Source organism: Zalophus californianus, chromosome 17 (assembly GCF_009762305.2).
Source record: "Zalophus californianus isolate mZalCal1 chromosome 17, mZalCal1.pri.v2, whole genome shotgun sequence".
Taxonomy (NCBI): Eukaryota; Metazoa; Chordata; class Mammalia; order Carnivora; family Otariidae; genus Zalophus; species Zalophus californianus.
In genome coordinates this window covers 56950341-56973559 of record NC_045611.1, presented here as the reverse complement: position 1 = coordinate 56973559, position 23219 = coordinate 56950341, and the positions used below count along the sequence as shown (strand labels likewise).

Here is a 23219-nt window from a genome sequence, read left to right as displayed (position 1 = left end):
CAGACACATGAAAAAATATTCATCATCATTAGCCATCAGGGAAATTCAAATCAAAACCACATTGAGATACCACCTTACACCAGTTAGAATGGCAAAAATGGACAGGGCAAGAAACAACAAATGTTGGAGAGGTTGTGGAGAAGGGGGAACCCTCTTACACTGTTGGTAGGAATGCAAGTTGGTACAGCCACTTTAGAAAACAGTGTGGAGGTTCCTCAAGATGTTAAAAATAGAGCTACCCTATGACCCAGCAATTGCACTCCTGGGTATTTACCCCAAAGACACAGATGTAGTGAAAAGAAGGGCCCTATGCACCCCAATGTTCATAGCAGCAATGTCCACAATAGCCAAACTGTGGAAAGAGCCGAGATGCCCTTCAACAGACGAATGGATAAAGATGTGGTTCACATATACAATGGAATATTACTCAGCCATCAGAAAGGATGAATAGCCACTATTTGCATCGACATGGACGGAACTGGAAGGGGTTATGCTAAGTGAAATAAGCCAAGCAGAGTTCATCCCATTTCTCTCTCCAGCCCTGGGAAATCTACCTTGGATCTCTGTAGGTTTGACTTTCTTGGAAGTTCCCTATGAATGAGTCTCATGACAGGAGGTGTTTTGCATCTGGCTCCTTTCCCTTGGCATAAAGTTTTCAAGGTTCACCCATGCTGTAGTCTGTGTCAGTACCTCATTCCTTTTAATTTATTTTTATTGATTGATTGGGATGGAATTGACATATTACACTGTGTAAGTTTGTGACTAACATAATAAAATAATAAAAAAAGAGAATAGTAAGAAGAGCAGAGGTGAAGTCCTGACCAAAAAAAAAAAAAAAAAAAAGTGTGCAAGCTGTTGACCTGATACATTTTTTAAAAAATGTTTATTAATTTTTTTGAGTGTAGTTGACACACAAAGTTACATTAGTTTCAGCTGTACAACATGGTGACCCCATAAGTCTATAGGTTATGCTGTGCTTACCACAGGTGCAGGTGCCATCTGTCCCATCACATTGCTATTACAGTATCATTGACTGTATTCCTTATTCTGTGCCTTTTATTCCTGTGACTTATCCATACTGTAACTAGAAGCCTGCATCTCCTGCTTCCCTTCGCCCATTTTGCCCATGCCCTACCCCCTCTCCTCTGGCAGCCATCAGTTTGTTCTCTGTATTTACATTGACCTGATGCATTTATATATTACAATATGATTACCACCAAAGCATTAGCTAACACCTCCATTATGCCACATGATTACCTTTGTGTGTGTGTGTTTGGTGAGAACATTTATTTTTTTTAATATTTATTTATTTATTTGAGAGAGAGAGAGAGGATGCACATGAGTGAGGGAAGGGGCAGAGGCAGAGAATCTCAAGCAGACTCCCCACTCAATCTCACGACCCTGAGATCATGACCTGAGCTGAAACCAAGAGTTGGGTACTCAACTAAATCACCCAGGCGCCCTAGGTGAGAACATTTAATATCTACTCTCTTAGCACCTTTCAAGTACATAATACCATATTGTGTGGGGTTTTTTGGGGGGGAGGGGGTGCGGAGCCCAATGTGGGTATTGATCTCATGACCCCAAGATCAAGACTCAAGCTGACAGAGGGGAGTCTGCTTAAGGATTCTCTCCTTCTGCCCCTCCCCCCACTTGCTCACTCTCCCTCTCTCTAAAATAAATAATATCTTAAAAAAAAAAGAAAAAAAAAAAGACCCAAGCTGAAATCATGAGTCAGACGCCACCCAGGCACCCCCATAATACCATATAGTTAACTGTCATCTCCATGCTGTACATTAGATCCTCAGGACTTATTCATCTTATAACTTTGACCAATGTCTCCTTATTTCCCCCACCCCCTGGCCCCTGGCCCCAACCAGTCTACTCTTTGTTTTTATGAGTTCAGCTTTTTTTAGATTCCACATACAAGTGAGATCATACAGTGTTTGTCTTTCTCTGTCTGACTTGCCTCACTTAGAGAAACACCCTCATGGTCCATCCATGTTGTGGCAAGTGGCAGGGTTTGGAGAGCCTACTTAGAAGATGGTGAAGGCTTTTTGTCTTGATGAAGTCCCAGAAGTTCATTTTTGCTTTTGTTTCCCTTGCCTTTGGAGATGTGTCTTGAAAGAAGGTGCTGTGGCCGATGTTGAAGAGATTACTGCTTATGTTCTCCTCTAGGATTTTGATGGATTCCTGTCTCACACTGAAGTCTTTCATCCATTTTGAGTTTATCTTTGTATATGGTGTAAGAGAATGGTCCAATTTCATTCTTCTGTATATAGCTGTCCAATTTTCCCAGCACCATTTATTGAAGACTTTTTTCCATTGCATATTTTTTCCTGCTTTGTCGAGGATTATTCGACCATAGAGTTGAGGGTCCATATCTGGGCTCTCTCTTCTGTTCCATTGATCTATGCATCTGTTTTTGTGCCAGTACCATGCTGTCTTGGTGATCACAGCTTTGTAATATAGCTTGAAATCAGGCAACATGATGTCCCAGCTTTGTTTTTCTTTTTCAAAATTTCCTTGGCGATTCGGGGTCTTTTCTGATACCATACAAATTTTAGGATTGTTTGTTCCAGCACTTTGAAAAATGCCATTGGCATTTTGATTGGGATGGTGTTGAAAGTATAGATTGCTCTGGGCATCATAAACATTTTAACAATGTTTATTCTTCCAATCCATGAGCATGGAATGTTTTTCCATCTTTTCGTGTCTTCTTCAATTTCTTTCATAAGTATTCTGTAGTTTCTAGAGTATAGATCCTTTACCTCTTTGGTTAGGTTTATTCCAAAGTATCTTGTGGTTTTTGGTGCTATTGTAAATGGAATCGATTTCCTAATTTACAATGGAATATTACTCAGCCATCAGAAAAGATGAATACCGCCCATTTGCATCGACATGGATAGAACTGGAGGGGATTATGTTAAGTGAAATAAGTGAAACAGAGAAAGACAATTATCATATAGTTTCAATTATATGTGGAACATAAGGAGTAACGTGGAGGACAGTAGGGGATGGAAGGGAAAAATTAAGGGGGGGGAAATCAGAGAGGGAGATGAACCATGAGGGACTATGGACTCCGGGAAACAAACTGAGGGTTTTAGAGGGGAGAGGGGTGGGGGGATGCATTAGCTGGGAGATGGGTATTAAGGGGGGCATGTATTGCATGGAGCACTGGGTGTTATATGCAAACAATGAATCATGGAACATTACATAAAAAACTAATGATGTACTGTATGGTGACTAACAGAACGTCATAATAATAATAATAATAATAAAGAAGATGGTGGAGGCAATTTAAATGGTGGGTTTTCTTTCTCCCTCTGAGGATGACAGTCCTGCCTTGTGCAGGAGAGACTCCTGGCCTGGCTTAGACAGGTTCTAATGGCACTGGGCATGCTGCTGAATTATTTTTGAATCATGTTTTCTTATCAGTTCATGCAGTGGCCTGTTCCGGACACATAGTTCCTCTTTTACAAACTCAACCAGCTCTGCAGGTACTGTCTACCCCCCATAAAACTCACTCTGACAGAAGTCTGCTTAAACCTATCCTTCTCCCCTGCGGCCGATCAACTTGGGGATGTTACTTAACATTTCTGTCTCAATTTCTTCATTCGTAAATGAGGATGTTAAGAGCACATGTACCTCACAGAATTATAGGATGATTAAGTGAAAAAATGTAATGACTAGCTAATGGTGCATATTTCAGGGATAAATATGGGATTATTGGTCTTTCTAGTTGATTTTCTGAACCCTAAAGTGTGTGTGAATAAACAAGCATACACTTTATGCATTTGGTTAGTTAGTTAGCTAGCTAGTTATTGTGCTTAGTTGTAGTTCAGGGCACTGGTGGTCATGCAATACTATCTTGATTTGAATCCTGGATCAGCCAGTTACAATCCTGTAACTGAGCATTAGTTTTTTATTTAAGATTTTATTTTTTATTTATTTTTTATTCATTTATTTATTTTTATTATGTTCAGTTAGCCCCTGTATAGTACATTAGTTTTTGATGTGGTGTTCAATGATTCATTAGTTGTGTATAACACCCAGGCAAAGACCCCATCAAAAAGGAGAATTACAGACCAATATCCCTGATGAACATGGATGCCAAAATACTCAACAAGATCCAAGCTAATAGGATCCAACAGTACATTAAAGAGGATTATTCACCAGAACCAAGTGGGATATATTCCTGGGATGCAAGAGTGGTTCAACATTTGCAAATCAATCAATGTGATAGAACATATTAATAAAAGACAAGAACCATATGATCCTCTCAATTGATGCAGAAAAAGCCTTTGACAAAATACAACATCCTTTCCTGATTAAAACTCTTCAGAGTGTAGGGATAGGGGGAACATTCCTCAATATCATAAAAACCATCTATAAAAGTCCACAGGGAATATCACCCTCAATGGGGAAAAGCTGAGAGCTTTTCCCTTAAGGTCAGGAACATGACAGGGATGCCCATTCTCACCACTACTGTTCAGTATAGTGCTAGAAGTTCTAGCATCAGCAATAAGATTTTGTTTTATTTACTTGAGACAGAGAGAGAGGGAGAACATGAGTGGGGGGTGGGGGCGAGAGGTAGCGGAGAGGAAGAACAAGAAGCAGACTCCCTGCTGATCAGGGAGCCTGATGCGGGACTCGATCCCAGGATCCTGGGATCATGACCTGAGCCAAAGGCAGATGCTTAAATACCTGAGCCACCCAGGCACCCCTGAGCATTAGTTTTTAACATCAGTAAAAGTGAAACGTTAATCGTACCTCCTTCAAAATTAATACACATAAGAATTAATACAAAAGAAGTCAAATGAATACACATTTAAATGTCAACATAAATCAATACCATCAACCATAGAATGAATGAACTTGACCGTTATGATGAATTTTAATTAACATAGAGTATGGATGAATCTTAATATACTTGGTTTGAAGGCAGGAGGTAGCTAATTGCAGCTACATCAGCGATTCTGAAACAGGGTGATTTCACCCCCCATGGGACATTTGGCAATGTTTGGAGACATTTCTGGTGGTCAAAACGGGAGGGTGTTATTGATATTGAGGGAGTGGTGGCCAAGGCTGCTGGTAAACATCCGGCAGAGGCGCAGGATGGTCCCCTCAGCAAAGAATCATCCATCTCAAAATGTTGATGGTGCGGAAGTTGGAAACCCTGATCCAGATGGTCTAGGACAGAGAGTGCACATTAGAACTGCCTGGGAAGATTGTAAAGCCCCCTGCTTCCTGGAAGCCCACGCCAGACCAATTCAATTAGGATCCCTGAAAGAGGCTCCAGGTAATTTCAATGTGGGTCTCATTTTTTAAAGATTGAAAACCACCCCTTGGTAATCATAGTGGGAGCAATTTCACCCTGGGCAGGAAGACCTGATCCCATCCAGGGTCCTGCCAGCCAGTCATCGAGCTTGGGCCAGCAGAGTAATTCTTATTGGAGATTTTGTTTGCATAGAATACCCTCAGGCTGCAAGTAAACCAAGCCTAAGAGAGGTGAGTGCCAGTTCTAATTTTTGTTTTACTTATGATATTTTTTCTTTCCTTTATTTGAGTATAGTTGACACACAATATTATATTAGTTTCAGATGTACGACATAGTGACCTACAAGTTATGCACTATGCTGTGCTCACCACAGTATTGTTGATATATTCCAGTCCTTGTACCTATTGAAGTAAACAGCAGTGCTTGGTTGAGTCTCTACCACAGAACTTTGCAAGCTTAATGGGTGGCCTGAGGCTTTTAGAAGGGTGTTTGAGGTCCTCCAGCTGAAGTCTCTAAGTATGAGAAAACAGATTTGGAGCAGACATTGTGATTCCAGATGTAATTTTTTTTTCTTATGTTATTCTAAAGTGTCCACTGAGGTGTAATCATCCTGTAAAATCTGCCCATTTTAAGGGAACAATTTTTTAAACAGACTTACAGAGTTGTGCAACCATCCCTCAAACCAAAGTCAGAACCTCTTCCTCACCCCAAACAGCATCTTCATGCTCACGTGCACTATCCTCGTGTTGCCACGGTCACCACGGACAGGGCACCCTGCCTGTGAGCCGAGCTCGGTCTTCTGTCTGTAATTTGGGATGGCATCCTAGATTCGCAAAGACAGGCGTGGTGTCACAGGTCATGTAGACTGAAGGACTGCCGTGTGCTCATGCAATTTACGGGTATTACCCCCCAATACTTGTGGTGACAGAGCATCAAGGATGAGCTGCTGCTAATTATGTGTGTGGCACCTAAAAATTTTGTAGTTTTAGGGTGCAGCCTATTGCTAGCTCCTTGCCCAAGGGGCCTTGCTTTTACAAAGCCTGGTCTTCCTCCTGTGTTACTGACCCCTATTCAAAACCAAGGCCTGCACCTCCAACCCGGAGCCCATGGGGATTCGTCTCCTTTGCCAACCCACTTGCTGTCCTTTCTCCAAGGCTGCCTCTCAAGGGCTGCTTTTATCTGACTCTGCACATTTCCAGCTGCTGACCCCCTTCTTTTCTGAACCCATTCCTTCAGGGGCGAGGGAGCAAACCTCTTCACAGTGGCTACACCAAGGTTGTGTCTACTGCCATGATCAAAGGGCATATCACCCAGGGAAGGAGCCTCTGTGTTTGCACAGCTCCATGTGAGGCTTGTTTTCCACAAGCTCCCAGAAGATGCAGCTGGTCTGAGGGCCACATTTGGGGAACCATGGCTCTAGGCCTCCGATGCACCACGAGAAGCACAGATAATAGAATTTACCCTATCACACTTTGCAAGGATTAAATGGGATCTATGGAAGAGCCTATAATAGTCCACAGCAGATAGAAAATACTCAGATGTTAATTATCATAATAGCTCCTTAAAAAGACAGGGATTACAGACACATGTGAAGGAAATTATCCAGTTAGAGAGGTTACATTTATAATGTGAACATTTAATGCAATCATATTTTCATATTTTGCCCTTTGCTTAATTCTGTCACTTTTTGCATTAGAATATAATTTTATTTTAATTTAAATTCAATTAGCCAACATATAGTATATCATTAGTTTTTGATGCAGTGTTCAATGATTCTTAGTTGCATATAACACCCAGTGCTCATCACATCATGTGCCCTCCTTAATGCCCATCACCCAGTTACCCCATCCCCCATCCCCACCCCCCACTTCTGTGACTCTCAGTTTGTTTCCTGAAGTCAAGAGTCTCTCATGGTTTGTTTTCCCTCTCCGATTCTGTCATTTCTGAGTAAAAAAGCTATGCTAATTTCCTCTTAATTCTTGAAAATGCGTTTGCATTTGTATGTGCACTTGTGTATACATACATATAAATCTCTAGTTGTTTATATATGTTGATATTAACCATCATAATTTTTAAAAAAGTTTTTATTGATTTATTTGACAGAGAGAGCAAGCACAAGCAGGGGGAGCAGCAGAGGGAGAGGGAGAAGCAAGCTCTCCACTGAGCAGGGAGCCCAACTCGGGACTTGATCCTAAGACCCTGGGATTGTGACTTGAGCCAAAGGCAGACACTTAACTGACTGAGCCACCCAGGCGTCCCATATCATTAGGTTCTTAATTTGCATTTCCCTCAGGTCTAAAGAGGTCGAATGCCTTTTCTGTGTGCTTATTGGTCATTCTCTTTTTTGAGGTGCCTTTTCCAATTTTCTGATTTCTTTCCATGGAGTTCTATTTTGTTTTAACACACACTCGCTGGAATTCCTTGCATGCATTACGTTCCTTCTGAAAATATATATTTCAAAATATATGTCTTTTGAGTACGTATCCTCCCAGCTTGTAGCTTGATGCTGTCCTTTTAGTTTTCAGGCTTTTTTCTTTTTTTGGATAAACCTAAGGTCCCAATTTTTTTTTTTAAGATTTTATTTATTTACTTGACAGAGAGAGACACAGCGAGAGGGAACACAAGCAGGGGGAGTGGGAGAGGGAGAAGCAGGCTTCCCCCTGAGCAGGGAACCCGATGCGGGGCTTGATCCCAGGACCCTGAGATCATGACCTGAGCCGAAGGCAGACACTTAACGACTGAGCCACCCAGGAGCCACCTAAGGTCCCAATTTAAAATCAAATTTGGGTGATCAGTTTTTACCTTTACGGCTGCTACATTATCTTGATTATTTCCAAGAATGGGGATAGTCTTTATTTTTCTTTTTATGAGCTTTATTGACTTGCCTCTCACAATTAAGATTATAATCAATCTCCGATCAGTTGTGTGTGCTGTGATGCAGGGATCTGAGTTTATTTTTTGTGTGGATATGCAATTGATGCAGCACCATTTATGGAAGACTGCTCTTTCCCACAGCTCTGTGCCGTAGGATGCTGACTCTGTGCTGTAGGATGCAAGTCTCTAGTGAGCTGGCCCCCTTGTCTCATGGGTCCTTTGTGTACCTTACACCAGTTTCCTGTCATTTGCTCTAGTTTATAGTAAGTCTTTACCAGGGTCAGTACTAGGGTGAAGCAAGTGTGTGTCACCATGTCTCCTCCCAGTCTAAACCCTCATGTTCTGGAGTGACTTCCAACTCTTGTTTCTCTGCAAGTGGCGTTATTTTATATCTTTTCATTTCCACATAAACTTGAAACTTCACAAGTAGATGAATCTACAGAAACAGAATGCAGATTAGTGGTAGCCAGAGCCCGGATAAGGGGGAAATGGGCAGTGACTGCTTCATGAGTCCGGGTATCTATGTGGGTGATGAAAATGTTCTGGCACAAGATGATGGTTGTTTTCTTTTTTTTTTTTTTTTTAATTTTTTACTGTTATGTTAATCACCATACATTACATCATTAGTTTTTGATGTAGTGTTCCATGATTCATTGTTTGTGCATAACACCCAGTGCTCCACCAGAACGTGCCCTCTTTAATACCCATCACCAGGCTAACCCATCCCCCCACCCCCCTCCCCTCTAGAACCCTCAGTTTGTTTTTCAGAGTCCATCGTCTCTCATGGTTCGTCTCCCCCTCCGACTTACTCCCCTTCATTCTTCCCCTCCTGCTATCTTCTTCTTCTTTTTTTTCTTAACATATATTGCATTATTTGTTTCAAAGGTACAGATCTGTGATTCAACAGTCTTGCACAATTCACAGCGCTCACCGTAGCACATACCCTCCCCAATGTCTATCACCCAGGCACCCCATCCCTCCCACCCCCAACCACTCCAGCAACCCTCAGTTTGTTTCTTGAGATTAAGAATTCCTCATATCAGTGAGGTCATATGATACATGTCTTTCTAAGATGATGGTTGTTTTCAATGCCACTGAATTGTACACTTTAAACCGGTTAAACATTTTATGCATATTTTTACCGTAATAAAAATGAAATATTTTTTTTGAAAATGAAGATATTTAAAGTTCTCTTAATCTACAATACATGATCTACAAAGTACAGATAACCCTATGGGTCAAGCTCTCCCCCATGGGTATTTTACAAAGTGCAAAAGTGCAAAAAAAGACTGGACAACTGGAAGCTGGGGGAAGCAGAAGGGGACTTGCTGGTTAGAAAAGCCAGGTGGTTCAGTACTGTCTTAGAAGTTTGCTGTTTGGTAGCACGCAAGATAACTTGCCTGTTCTTGGTATTCCTCGTTTCCAGTCCTTTACAAAGTGTATTTTCAAGGTGAGTATCATCACTGACACCCCAACTTTGTCCCAACCCATATCACTACAGGTGAAGAGGAGTGAAGTAGAAACGCAATGGAGGAATCTTCTATCCTGAAGACCTTTTCGCCAGGAAATGGTGATGAATTTCACTACAACGTCACTCAGAGAAGCCAAAGGTTCTTATCTTTCTTGAATTCCAAAACACCCACACAGCGAAAGTCACACACGGTGGTGCTGCACGGTCCCGCGGGCGTCGGGAAGACCACTCTGGCCAAGAAGTGCATGCTGGACTGGACGCAGGACAACCTCGCACAGACCTGCCCCCGCGCCTTCTACCTCAGCTGCAAGGTGCTCAGCCGCAAGGGGACGTGCTCCTTCGCACAGGTGCTGGCCGAGAGCGCCCCAGACCTGCAGGATGCCCTTCCGCAGGTCCTCGCCCAGGCGCAGAAACTCCTGTTCGTCATTGATGCTTTTGAGGAGCTGCGCGTGCCCTCGGGGGTGGGGGCGCTGGTGCACGACCTGTGTGGCGACTGGAGGACGCAGAGACCTGCGCCTGTCCTCCTGGGGAGCTTGCTGAAGAGAAAGCTCTTACCCACGGCCACCCTACTGGTCACCACGCGGCCCGAGGCCCTGAGGGAGCTGCGGTTCCTGGTGGAGCGCCCACTCTTGGTGGAGATGGAAGGGCTCTCAGAACGCGACAGGAGGGCGTATTTCCTGCGACACTTTGGAGAGGAGGCTCGGGCGCTGCGCGCTTTCCACCTGATGAAGAGCAATGCGGCACTGTTCCGCATGGGCGCGGCGCCCGCGGTGTGCTGGATGGTGTGCACCTGCCTGAGGCTGCAGATGGACGAGGCCGAGGACCCCCGCCCCACCTGCCAGACCGCCACGTCGCTGCTGCTGTGCTTTCTCTGCAGTCGGTTCGCACCGGTGCAGGGCAGCTGCCCGGGTCCACACCTCGCGGCTGCGCTGCGTGCCCTGTGCCTGCTGGCCGCCGAGGGCACGTGGGCGCAGACCTCGGTGTTCGATGGACACGACCTGCGCAGGCTGGGCATGGACGAGTCTGACCTGCGCCCTTTCCTGGACACAAGTATCCTCCAGAAGGGCAGAGACTGTGAGGGCTGCTACTGCTTCGTCCACCTGAGCGTCCAGCAGTTCCTGGCCGCTGCGCTCTACGTTCTGGGCAGCGAGGACCACCAAGACGCGGGGAGCCCCGGCTGGAACATTGGGGGTGTGCAGAGGCTGCTGTCCAAGGAAGAAGGACTCAAGAACCCCCACCTGGCCCCCGTGGGGCGCTTCCTATTCGGCCTCGCCAATGAAAAGAGGGCCAGGGAGCTGGGGACCACGTTTGGCTGCCCGGTGTCCACGGAGGTCAAGCAGGAGCTACTGGAATGCAGAATAAGGTCCGCCGAGAACAGACCCTTCTCCTCGGTGACCGACACAAAGGAGATTTTGTACTGTCTCTATGAATCCCAAGAGGAGCTGCTTGTGAAGGAGGCCATGGCCCAGGTCACGGAAGTGTCCCTGCATTTGCAAGATACCTCGGACATGGTGCACGCAGCATTCTGCCTCAAGCATTGTGAAAACTTGCAGAAAATACGGCTGCGGGTAGAAAAGGGGATGTTCCTGGAGAATGACGCTGCATGGGAATCAGAGGCTCAGGCTGACCGGTAAGGACCTGCCCTGTTCACTCTGTTAGTGTCGCCCTCTTCAGCCTCATCCCCTGCTGCATTAGGAACAGGGCAGAGTGTCCTGCTCCCTGTGGCTTAGGGTCAGAATTTTCTTCTTGCCAGAATTTCTTCTGCCAGCTTGCCATTCAAGGTGGGGAGCACGATGCTCAGATTAGGGGTGGAACTTTACTTTGTTCAGTGGTATAGCTTACCTGTGGGGCACAAGTCCAGGGCATCCCTAGACATTCTAGACACCTCACATATTTTCCTTAACAATTCTTTATCCTTTCCTTAAACTAGAGCCACCATACTGTACCCATTCCACCATCCCCAGGACTTCGATCTGAAACTTCGTACCTACTGACCACTCTGACCCTGCCTCTGGCAACCACCCATCTGTTCTAGAAACTCATGGTTTTTTTGTTTGGTTGGTTTTTTTCTTTTTTTTCAGAGTCCACATAGAAGTAAGATCATACAGTATTTGTCTTTCTGCCTGACTTTATTTCACATAGCCTAATGCTCCTCAGATCCATCCATGTTGTCACAAATGGCAAAATTTCCTTTTTTGTGGCTGAATAATATTCTGTCAGATACACATACCATATTTTCTTTATCCATTCATCTATCAGTGGACACTTAGGTTGCTTCCACATTTGGGTGTTGTAAATAATGGTGCAGCGAATGTGGGAGTACAGATACTTTATCAAGAGTGTGATTTCAAAAAAAAAAAAAAGTGTGATTTCATTTTCTCCAAATACCCAGAAATGGGATTGCTGGGTCATACTGTAATTCTAATTTTTTGAGGAAACTCCATACTGTTTTCCATAGTAACTGTGCCAATTTACAGTCCCACCAGCAGGGCACGAGGATCCCCATTTCCCCACATCCCCCCAACACTTACTCCCTGTCTTTTTGATGACAGCCATTCTGACTGGTGTGAGATGATAGCTCATCGTGGTTTTGATTTGTATTTCCCTGACGACGAGTGATGTGGAGCATCTTTTCTTGGCCAGCTGGATGTCTTCTTTGGAAAACCATCCAGTCAGTTCCTCTGTCCATTTTTTTAATTAAAAAATTTTATTACGTTCAATTAGTCAACTTCTAATACATCATTAGTTTTTGATGTAGTGTTCAACGATTCATTAGTTGTGTATAACACCCCGTGCCCATTTTTAAATCAGTTTTTTTAAATGAATTGTATGAATTCTTTATATATTTTGGATATTAACCCCTTGTCAGGTATATGATTTGCAAATATTTCCTCCCATTCTGTAGGCTGCCTTTTCATTTTGTTGGTGGTTCCCTTTGGGGGACTGTCTATCAGTTCTTGTTACTTCTCCCATACATGCTTTTCAGTAGGTGCTCTGGTCCATCCCTTCCTTCTAGGTCACAGCACGACCATGTCTTTCTCCATCTCTGGATTGATCTCTGCTCGGTGTTCAGTTCAAATGAGAATCTGTGCTTCTTGGATGTGAGCCAAAGCTTCCTAAGTCACTCCTCAGTGAGGATTCTTTGTGAGCAAATCACCCGTGTCACCTGTCATCTCCAGAAATTGGTGTAAGTAGACACCAATCCTGTAACGATGATCCCCAGGCGTTTTTAATGTGGCAGCAGTATTTGAATGCCTGACCAGGCTCTGACCAACCAGGTGCTCAGAACACAAAGAATTGAAATGGTAGCTAGTGGGAGAATCGTATGTTGCATTGAGTTATTGTCATGAAATTTGGATGTTTCCATACATCTGCATATTTGAAACTCAGCCTGTGGGAAACAGGTACATGCATATCAGAAGGACACCTGGTGGGAACTGGGGAAATATTCCAGAGAGCACAGTTTTAAATACATGAATGAGAACGTGTCGGCGAGGGGTACCTGGGTGGCTCAGATGGTTAAGCGTCTGCCTTCGGCTCAGGTCATGATCCCAGGGTCCTGGGTTCGAGTCCCGCATCGGGCTCCCTGCTCCTTGGGAGCCTGCTTCTCCCTCTGCTTCTCTCTCTCTCTCTCCCCGCCTCTCTCTCCTCCTCTGTCTCTCATGAATAAATAAAATCTTAAAAAAAAAAAGAACGTGTCGGCGAGGCAATGATGAATTTATAACCAGTGTGTGGAACAGGATTGAGAGAGGAGTCTGAGTAAGGTAGGTTAGGGCAGAAGCAAATCATGATGGAGCCGCCTGGGCAGGTGATTGTTAGGGTTTAAAAGGTTCAACCGACACATGTCCAAGTGATAAACTTTGTAAGTTCTGTTCAAAATTACAGACGGATACATTACTGAAACTCCCCCCACTTCCTTAGAACAACATGCCTTAGAAAGCTTAATTAAGCCCCTGAAAATGTGCTATTTACTTGGGATAAATACCTATGCCAAACATCAGTTGACTTGCTTGTCTCAGAATGCCATGGGACTTGTGTGTTCAAAGCAATGAAATCTGACATGGGTTGGTGTCAGCAAAGATAGCAATTTCTTCTGTATGGCCTTGAAAGTTTACATTGCTCTGTAATGCTCAAGGCCTTACATGAGAAACAAGAATTAGAAGGCACCTGTAATTTGTTCTGCTAAGAGTTTAGGACAATGTAAGCAGAGGTTCTGAAAGGCTGGCATCCCCCTTAATCTGGTTCTCTCTGTGCTGAAAATTTCATTTTGAAGCCTCTTTTGGATAAGCTGCAGGGAACATTCATTATCTGACAATGAAGGGTCAAGGGTCATAAGAGCAACTGTGGGTTTAGGAAGAAGTGTGGGTTTAGGGAGAAGAGAGTATCCATTCCCCCCCGCCAACAGGGGGATGGATTGCCAGGTTTGGAGGTACAACTTAAAAACAGGCGAAGAGCCTCTAGAACTCAAGTGAAAATGAACATCTGAAATAGGAGGGTAGTGGGCAATAATGGTATGTGCGGAGTCTATCCCAAATTAGGATGCATTAAGCATGCTTCAAAAAGAGGTCCTGAGAAACTGCTTTCCCACTTATTCCTGCTATGCACACAGGATCACTTATGGGCTAGATTCATTATGTATAACATGAGCTTGATTGACTCTTACTCTAAAGAAGGTGGCACAGTCCAGGTGCCGGAAAAAAATCTTACTATTTTTTTTTTTAATGCTGAATTATTTCTTGAAGCCCACAGTTGGATTAGAGAAAATCTATGTTCTTTTCCACCTAGGATTTATTTTAATCCTATTTGAAATTCCACGTTCATGCTAGCGGAGAGGGAAATAAAAAAACCAACCAAACAAAACCCCCAACTCTTCATGGTCCACACCTTCAAAGAGTCTAATTTATTGGCTAACTCATAAACGATAACCTAGTGTAACCTAAGTGGAAACTGATCTGTGGGAATGCAAATGGCTGCGTGGGGCGATAGTAAGAAATACTTATTCTTGCTAGGAGAAGTCAGGCACTGAGGAGGAGGAGGTTGGGAGCTGAATGCTGAAGGAGATACAGGGTAGGACACAAAACTCAGGGAGAGGCTAGATGGCTCCTCTGAAGAACAGCATGAGCCAGGTCACAAGGGAGACCAAGCCCTCCAGCATCTGACCCATCTTCCCCCACCACCACAGACTACCTTCTTTGCAGTCCCTGCTTCTCTTCGTTCCAGCTGTCCCTCTGTTAACTTGCCCTTCACATCAGGGGCTTTCTTGACCATCTTCCCATTGTCCACCTTGTCTGGAGACCACTCCTCTCCCTGTGTTCACAGCACTCAAGACGGAATCCCTTTTCATTTTTTCCCAGGATTAAAAATGTTTCCCCTGCTGATGCTTACCGGGACTTGTGTCTAGCTCTTGTTGGTAAGAAGACTCTGACGCACCTGGTCCTGGAAGGTGGCGTCCACAGTGACAAGCTGCTGCTTCTGCTGTGTGAGACTCTGAGGCACCCGAGATGCAATCTGCGGTATCTGAGGTAGATCTCACAGTCCTTGCTCTTCTCAGCCGGGGGATGCTGTGCATTCCTCTGTCCCCCTGCACTTCTGGCTGAACTGGAAGGAAGGCAGAGCCACATGTCAGGACACCATGCCAAACAGAGGACATAGTCTCAAACAGAGGCAGAAAGCCCATCCACATTCTCTTTCTCCAGCCAGCTTGTCTTGTGCATTGAAGAGTGAGCCCCGAGGGCAAAGGAACACCCAGAATTCTGCATCCCCCTCTAGCCTGGGGACTTGGTATTTTAGACCCCGTGTTGTCTACCCGTTGTGGTTCAGAGCATCCATCATGACCACTCAGGAACATTGCAGAAGAATCCACTGTCCTGGGTCCTGGTATGTCTGGTCTGAGCCATTCCTCAGTGAGCCCTCCTAGTGAGGGCTCTGATTGTCTTTACCTGTGTCTAGGGGACCATTTTTTCCTTCCCTCCATTTAGTTGAGTGGCAGCCTGCAATACTGGCTAACAGCACAGATTTTTTTTTTTTTTTTTGGATTGGAAATGAGCTCAAATCCTTGCTCTAACATTTATGACCACTAGGATTTTGAGCTGCTTCCTCATCCATAAAGCGGGGTTTTAAGAATTGATGTGACCTGCTTTGCATAGGGGCCAGGCACAAAAGGTAGCTCTTACCATATTGATGATTTCTGATGCTGTGTCTCATTTACTTAGAAAAACATCTGTTGCTCTGAAGTTTTGGTAATGGATGTTTTAAGTGGATCCACTGAAGTTCCAAAAGACAAATAGCTGACTCAGAATCTCCCATTTGTGCTCACACGATTTGAGACCCTTCACATTCCACCCTGTGTTCCAATTACTTAAGTAAACGTAGGACATCCTTATTATATAGGCTAATCTGAGGGAAGAAAGGTATTCATTTTAAGAACTCCCAGTTTTACCTATGACATACATTCTACTGGGCACAGAATATGGATGGATTATATTCTCTAATTGCTGGACATGAAGGTATTGTCTCCCTGCAAAGCACAGATGGGGAAAGATATTACAAAGGTTTAGTAATTTGCAAATATTCTGAACATAGTAAAAGTGTGATGCAAACAACAGACGTGTACTAGAGTCCTGTAGTCTGATCTTTGTGTGCAAGAGTAGCTGGGTTTTAAAGCCCGGTATAAGGGATTAATGGATTTCCTCAATGATCTCCAAAACAGCTGTACTCTATTCATATGCTCATCAACAGAAGGAGTACCCAATTTTTATTTTTGCAACACTTAAACTCAACAAATTTTGGACCTGGCTGCCCAGGTGTCAAATGGTATCTCCTTGTTTTAATTTGCATATTCCCTAATAATTCATGAGGTTGACCCTTCTGAGTATCAGGCATCAATTTTTTCCCTATAGAATTGCATATTTAAATCTAAGTCTGTCCTAATCGGGACACACTCAGGCAGGGAAAGTGATCGTATAAAATGTAGGGTTTGAGAAATAACAGCCACAGTAGTGAAACTACATGCATACTTATATTACAGATTTTTTTTCTCTTAGATGATGTTGGATGTTGATCAGATGGCAGCGGGGATAATTGAAGAAGCAAAGGAGATCAATTCAGGCCAGGGCTGAGCACCTACTGGAGTAGGATGAAATAGAACTCAAGGGTATAATCTTCAGGGAAACATAATAAGCTGATGTGGTCTCTCTGTCCTCTCAGAAGAATGACTTTCCCCCCATTTATCCCACAGGCTGGGGTCTTGTTCTGACACCACTCAGCAGTGGGCTGATTTCTCCTCGGCCCTTGAAGTCAACCAGTCCCTGAAATGCCTGGATCTCACAGCCAGTGAGCTCCCGGACGAGTGCACCAAGTTGCTGTGCATGACTCTGAGACACCCAAAGTGCTTCCTGCAGAGGCTGTTGTAAGTACCGCCTTTCTTCCCAAGGAGCATCTCCGTTTTAGGTCTGGGACCACACGGGGAGGAGCAATGGTAGTACTGGATGTACAGGGCAACCCATATGGGACCTCCTACTGATGTAGACACCCAGTTCCCAGTTTTGGTCCCAGGTGGATGACTCATGCATTTTGCTGGCCCTTTTCTCATTCATGGTCCTTCAGGCTTTGGTCATGAGCACAATATATAGAGGGTATAGAATTAACAAGAAGGGCTGTCAGCTGAGGAGGTTGGGCTTTGGAAATGTTCTAACCATCTTGCCAATTATGTGGTGCTTTTTGCAGGTTGGAAAACTGTCACCTTGCAGAAGCCTGTTGCAAGGAACTCTCCTCTGCTTTGATTGTCAACCAGAGGTTGACGCACCTGTGCTTGGCCAACAACAACCTTGGGGATGGTGGGGTGAAGCTTTTGTGTGAGGGTCTGAGTTACCCCGACTGTCAACTACAGAATCTGGTGTAAGTCTGTGTGTGCACACACCGGGATTCAGGTAGGAGAGATAGAAGAGCACTTAATGATTCTACTTGAATGAAACTGGCAAGATCCTGGCATAAATTAGGGAAAGGACAGGCAGAAACAGATATTAATATTTGCATGTCTTTCAGGCAGGGATTACCTTCTTGCCTCTTCCTATGGTGGGAATTTGGGATAACCAATTGGTTCTCAGGTCTGATGTTTTGTGTATGTTTTTAAAGTTCACATGACCTATTTCTTCCCATAACTGGGAATGGATTGAGTTCTGTGGTAGGGCTCAATACATTTTTTTTTTTCCTGCAAAGGGCCAAATAGTAATTATTTTAGACTTTGTGGGCTATATGGTCTCTTTTGCAATTATTCAACTGTGCCGTTGCTGAGTGAACATGTAAGGACATCAGCGTGGTTGTGTTACAATAAAACTTTATTCACCAAAAACAGGTGGTGGGCTGGATTTGCCCCATGGGCTGTCATTTGCCCTTGTTATATGGGAACAAGCCCAGCATGGAGTACCTGTTCCCACTAGAAGCATACATAGTTAGGGTAACATTCAAGAGATTGTGTAGAGTATGAGGCTTATTTCTGTTCAGAAATTTTTTCTTGGCTTTGATTTCTCTGAGGCTCTTGTTCTACTGGGAAACTTCTGTCTGCCCCTTAGCTTTACGGCTTCCAGCTGGTCCTGGAAACTCTGTATTAATCTAGGATATCCCTTAATCCAGACATGCCCCAGTCATTTAAGACTAAAAAGAGAAAACAAGTATTCAGCTTTTGGTGGTGGACAGAGAAAATGAAAACATCTAATGAATACTGTTTAGGTAGACATACGAAGAACATAAAACTTCACAGGGCTGTCTACATAGTGACATCCTATCTTGAGAGTTGGCTTAGGCATCTAAACAGACAATAAAAAAATGTCCAGTCCTCATCAAGCACTCACTGTATATGAGGGACTCTACCAAATTTTGCAAAGGTTTTTTAAAAAATTCTTACAACCTCATGATATAGTTACTTTTATTTAAGATTTACTAACTGGGAAACCAGTGCTTAGCCACTTAGCTTGCATGTGGTCACATCTGTGTGGTAGGTATGAAGGCCCCTCTATCAACTGAGTTGCCAGCAATCATTGCTTTAAATACATAGAGTCAACATTGGATCAAGCCTCCACTTAGACAACATACAAAACTTAATCTTATACTTTTATACCATCGTCCTCCCCAAACGCCTCAGGTTCACTGATGACTTTAGGATCTCACACACTATGAAGCATGGTGTCCTTTGGTCTAGTCAACCTCCATCGTTCTTAACAGTGGCACTTCAGGATCCACAGCCTCTGTTGCAATTGTGCCATGCTTGGGGCATAGGGCTGGGAGGGTCCACTGCAGACCCACCTGCCTAAACTTACCATGTGACCATCCTCCTATGTGGTCTGGCCTCCCAGCTGGAGGACTCCTAGAAGCCTAAGCTTGTAGGAGAGTCTGCAGAGTTTAAATGAGAAGCCCAGTCACTAAGATATCAGGGATGTTGAGCTTTTGGTGTGCCACAATTCTGCTCAGACGATTAAATACAAGACATGAAATAAAACATAAAACACCTCTCTCTAAAGGGAAAGAAGTAGAACCTAACCATGCAGAGCATAATAGGGGCCTCAGATTCAGTCTTGGGTCTGTCTGACCCCAGAGCCTAAGTTCTTGACCTATAGGCTATGCTGCTGCTTTAGGAAAATCTGTGTCTTTGGAGATGTGCGTCTGCTTCTCCACAATTTATAAAAGGTGGTGGGCGAAGGCCAGTGTAACCTTCTGCCACCTAGGCAGGGTGGGAATGATGTAGTCATCATCATTTCACTTGTATGTTTTCACATACAGGCCTACCTGAACGTATATATCTTGCAGTAGAAGGTGTGTGCTCTTGGAAGTAACAACCACCTCACAGGGCGTAAGTCACAGATGAATGGGATTGTCTTTGCAGGTTATCTCATTGCAACATAACCAGACGCGGCTGCAGGTACATCTCAAAGCTCCTCCAAGAAGATTCGAGCTTAACAAACTTGGATCTGGGTCTCAATCCCATAGCTACTGGATCGTGGTTTCTCTGTGAGGCCTTGAAGAAGCCAAATTGTAACCTAAGATGTCTAGGGTAGGTACTTTTGCTCATTTTTAAGGTGTTTTGGAGATAGTTTATCTGAGATATTTTAGATATTTTAGAATGTAGACTGCAGTAGTGTCTCTCCTGCTCCGCTTTAGGAGGTAAATCCCTGCAGAAATTGTAAGCACCCAGTTACCTGTATTCAAAGTCATTCAGAGGCCCTGGAGGAGTGGGATGCAGGTGGGGACGACCTCCAGAGGAGTGGGCTTCAGGGGCATACTGCTTCTGCTGGGATCCAGTGAGCAGGGCACAGTGGGCCTGTCCCAGCTCAGTGCCTAGGGGACCATGGATGGTTACTGCCCCCAGGAAATGCAGTGGCTTCACCAACAGGAGGGTGGGCTGTGCATCACTTCTCCCTCACAAGTCTCCATCAAATGCAACTCATTGATGCAATGTATTTTACAACTAAAACCCTAATGTAAACTGAATCTGGGTCATGTAAATGCTTCCCTAGTCTTGTAGAGATGAGAAAGAACACCAGAACACATGGCGATTTTTGTTTTATGTCTTGGCCGTCCCTGGAGAACTCTTAAAATTCTTAATGGTCAGACTCCTCACAAAATTGATTAAATTCAGGAGAAGTAGAGCCTGGCATCAAAATCTTTAGAGATATTCCAGAAGATTCCAATATTCTCTAAGTTTGAGCTCCCTTGAATTAGAGGTTGGAAGATGCTAAACAAGAAAATCCACAGTGTCCACAGGTTGGGGTCTATCTTTTTCAATTGGGGCACAAGGACTCTGCATCATAGCAGGCATATTGAATAGGGTCTCTGACTTCAAAATGTGGTTCAGATCCCATCTGATACTTATTAGCCGTGACTTCTGACATTCCATTTTCCCCTCATGGTATGCATGATTCGTCTATAGGACAACTTCTCACAATGGTGCACTTCTTGCATTTATGGAGTTACATTGTGGGCTTGTCAATCTCATGACAAAGTTTTATGCAGCAAACACATGAATCAACATTTGTTACCAAATCTCAGGGTGTTCCCTATGCCCGAGCCCCTTTCTAACTTCATCTCGGCTTTTTCTCCCCACCTTGGGGCACATCTTCAACCAGCTTCTTTTCAGTTCCCAGAACACACCCCATTCCTTTCCACCACAAGGTCTTTGTTCTTACTGTTTGGTTTCCTTTTTTCTGACTAGAGCACTCAGACCCTGCAGTTTGCAGGGCTATCTGCTAATATTTCACTTCTCACCTTGGCTGTTATGGGGGACAACAAACTAGCTTTGATAGTTCCAGATCTCCTGACTATCCTATTGAAGTGCTCTGTTCTCTATTGATTGGGTTGGAAAATGGCACAATTCGTAGAACTATAATTTTTTGTTTAGTTTTTTTATTGAAGTGAAATTCACCTAAAATTAGCCATTTTAAAGTATACAACTCGGTAACTTTGGAATACTTACAATCTGTTTGGTCACCCCAAATGGGGCCTCCAGACCCCTCTGCTTTGTCTCCATTCTGTACCTATCCTGCTATCCATACTAATTCTGTATATTTCATATAAAGAGAGTCATACATATAATAAGTGGCTTTTTGTGTTGGGCTTCTTTCAGTAAATATAGTATTTTCAAGATTGATCTATGCTGTAGCAGGCATAAATACCTCATTCCTTTATATGGTGGAACAATATCCCATTGTAGGAATATACTGCAACTTGTTAATCCATTTATCGATTGTTTTATTTCTGAGGGAATGGGATGCATTTCCTGTGTCTTCAGTGCCTATTATAGTGCCTGGGGCAGCAGAAGGATGGTTAGTGATGCGGCATATAGATGTGCAGGTGGTGGAGTGCTCAAGGGTCCATGGCTGAGGGAACATGGGTCAGCCCACTGGACTCTATATAAGCTAGCACGAGGCATATTTACCCTAAATGGTCCCACCCTCTGCCCTCCACTGGCAAATGCATCTTTTAGTCTGGAAGAGCTCTGGGACAAGGAGATGAGGGATGGAGGTGATGCTAATATATTTCACATTACTGAGTATAATTAATTCACTTTAAGGTCTAGGAGGAAACAGTGTTTGTCTCTTCACCAACTCGAAGGCTTCTGTTTTTTTTTTTTTTTCTTCCTGCCTTTATATCACAACCTCACATTCACATCACTTTGAGGCATCTCCTTCCAGATACCGAGCAGATGACCATCTACACTTCCAGTGCTAACGCTCTCATTTGGGCTGCCAACTCTCACATGGAGTGTTGTGCAGTCTCAGAGTTGGTCCTTGATTTCCAGGTTTGTTTCAGTCTGCAAGCTGGACCAGGACACGTCTATTTCAAAAGACTCAAAAGCTCCCCAGGCCACTGCAGATAAAATCTGAAGATTTTTCCAGCAGTTTACAAGACTCTTTTCCAGCTGGGCATTTCAGCTTCACTGGCTTACATCCCACACTTACCATAATGGCTCACTCTCCTTCTTTCACTTTTTTCTCCTATCACTTTCCCAATGAAGAATTTACCAACCACCATAAAGCTACCTAATCCTTCTCTGGCCAATTTACCCTAATCCTGTTCCAGTGCCATCATCCACGGTCTTCAATGTTCTGATGGAAGTCACTAAAATAAGCTCTATGAAGAAAACTATTATTTTTTTAAAAAATTTTTTACTACTAGTTCCCCAGCAAGCCAAGAGTGTGCCTGGTAACACAGTAGGTTCTAAGAAAGAACTGACTGGGTTTCTGTGCTCTTTCCCCACAGGCTCTGTGGCTGTTCCATCACTTCTTCCTGTTGTCAAGGCCTTGCATCTGTTCTCATCAGCACTCAGAGGCTGGAAACTCTGGACCTGGGCCAGAATATCTTGGGGCAAAGTGGAATAACGGTGCTCTTTGAGGCTTTAAAACAGAATAACAGCCCCTTAAAGATACTCAGGTTGGAGATAGATGAATCTAGCGTGGAAATCCAGAAGCTGTTGAAGGATGTGAAAGATCACAATCCAAATCTGACCATTGAATGCAGTGATGCCAAAGCAAGCCTGTCCCCATGTTGTGAATTCCTGTCTTGAACACCCTGAGACCGTCTTTAGTGACTATGTGTCTTGAAGGGGGTGATCTGATATCTCTAAGACACACCATGAACTAGAGGGTCACATGTGAATTACTGGATCAAAATATAGAATTTAGCACTGGCTTTTCCTCTCTGGTTTATGAGAAATTCTGCACAAGTCACATACCAAGTTTATGTCAAAATGTCTGTTATTTCACAAGGACACAAGCATAATAAAAGGCAAAGAACTTTGTTTGAAGCTGTACTTATTAATGTGCCCAAGACCTAATTTAGAGTTATCTTCACACTAGGGATACTGGTCTAGGAAAAAAATATCACTACTTCATAGATGGCTATGTTGGTTTCTTTCATTTTTTTTTCTGCCCTAGCTCAGGTATTTCTGGGTCAAATTTAATAGATGCTTGATGAGTCTACATGATTAGTGTGGCCTGTGGCTTCCTTAATCAGTTTGAGGATATTTTTTAATTTTTATTATTTTTTTTAAAGATTTATTTGAGAGAGAGAGCACAGAGGGAGAATGAGAGGAAGAAGCAGACT

General features: G+C 43.8%; 1 protein-coding gene across 1 annotated transcript in view; it reads left to right on the top strand.

Annotated features, from left to right (window-relative positions):
• The window catches only part of LOC113936285 (NACHT, LRR and PYD domains-containing protein 2), a 43557-nt gene extending 20877 nt beyond the window's left edge, over positions 1-22680 (top strand). The window contains exons 4-10 of the mRNA XM_035724921.1: positions 9676-11256; positions 12643-12813; positions 14981-15148; positions 16864-17034; positions 17352-17522; positions 19504-19671; positions 22377-22680. Coding sequence (XP_035580814.1) covers positions 9676-11256; positions 12643-12813; positions 14981-15148; positions 16864-17034; positions 17352-17522; positions 19504-19671; positions 22377-22680 — 2734 coding nt within the window. The remainder of the gene's footprint in view (positions 1-9675; positions 11257-12642; positions 12814-14980; positions 15149-16863; positions 17035-17351; positions 17523-19503; positions 19672-22376) is intronic.
• Positions 22681-23219: the final 539 nt, after the last annotated feature.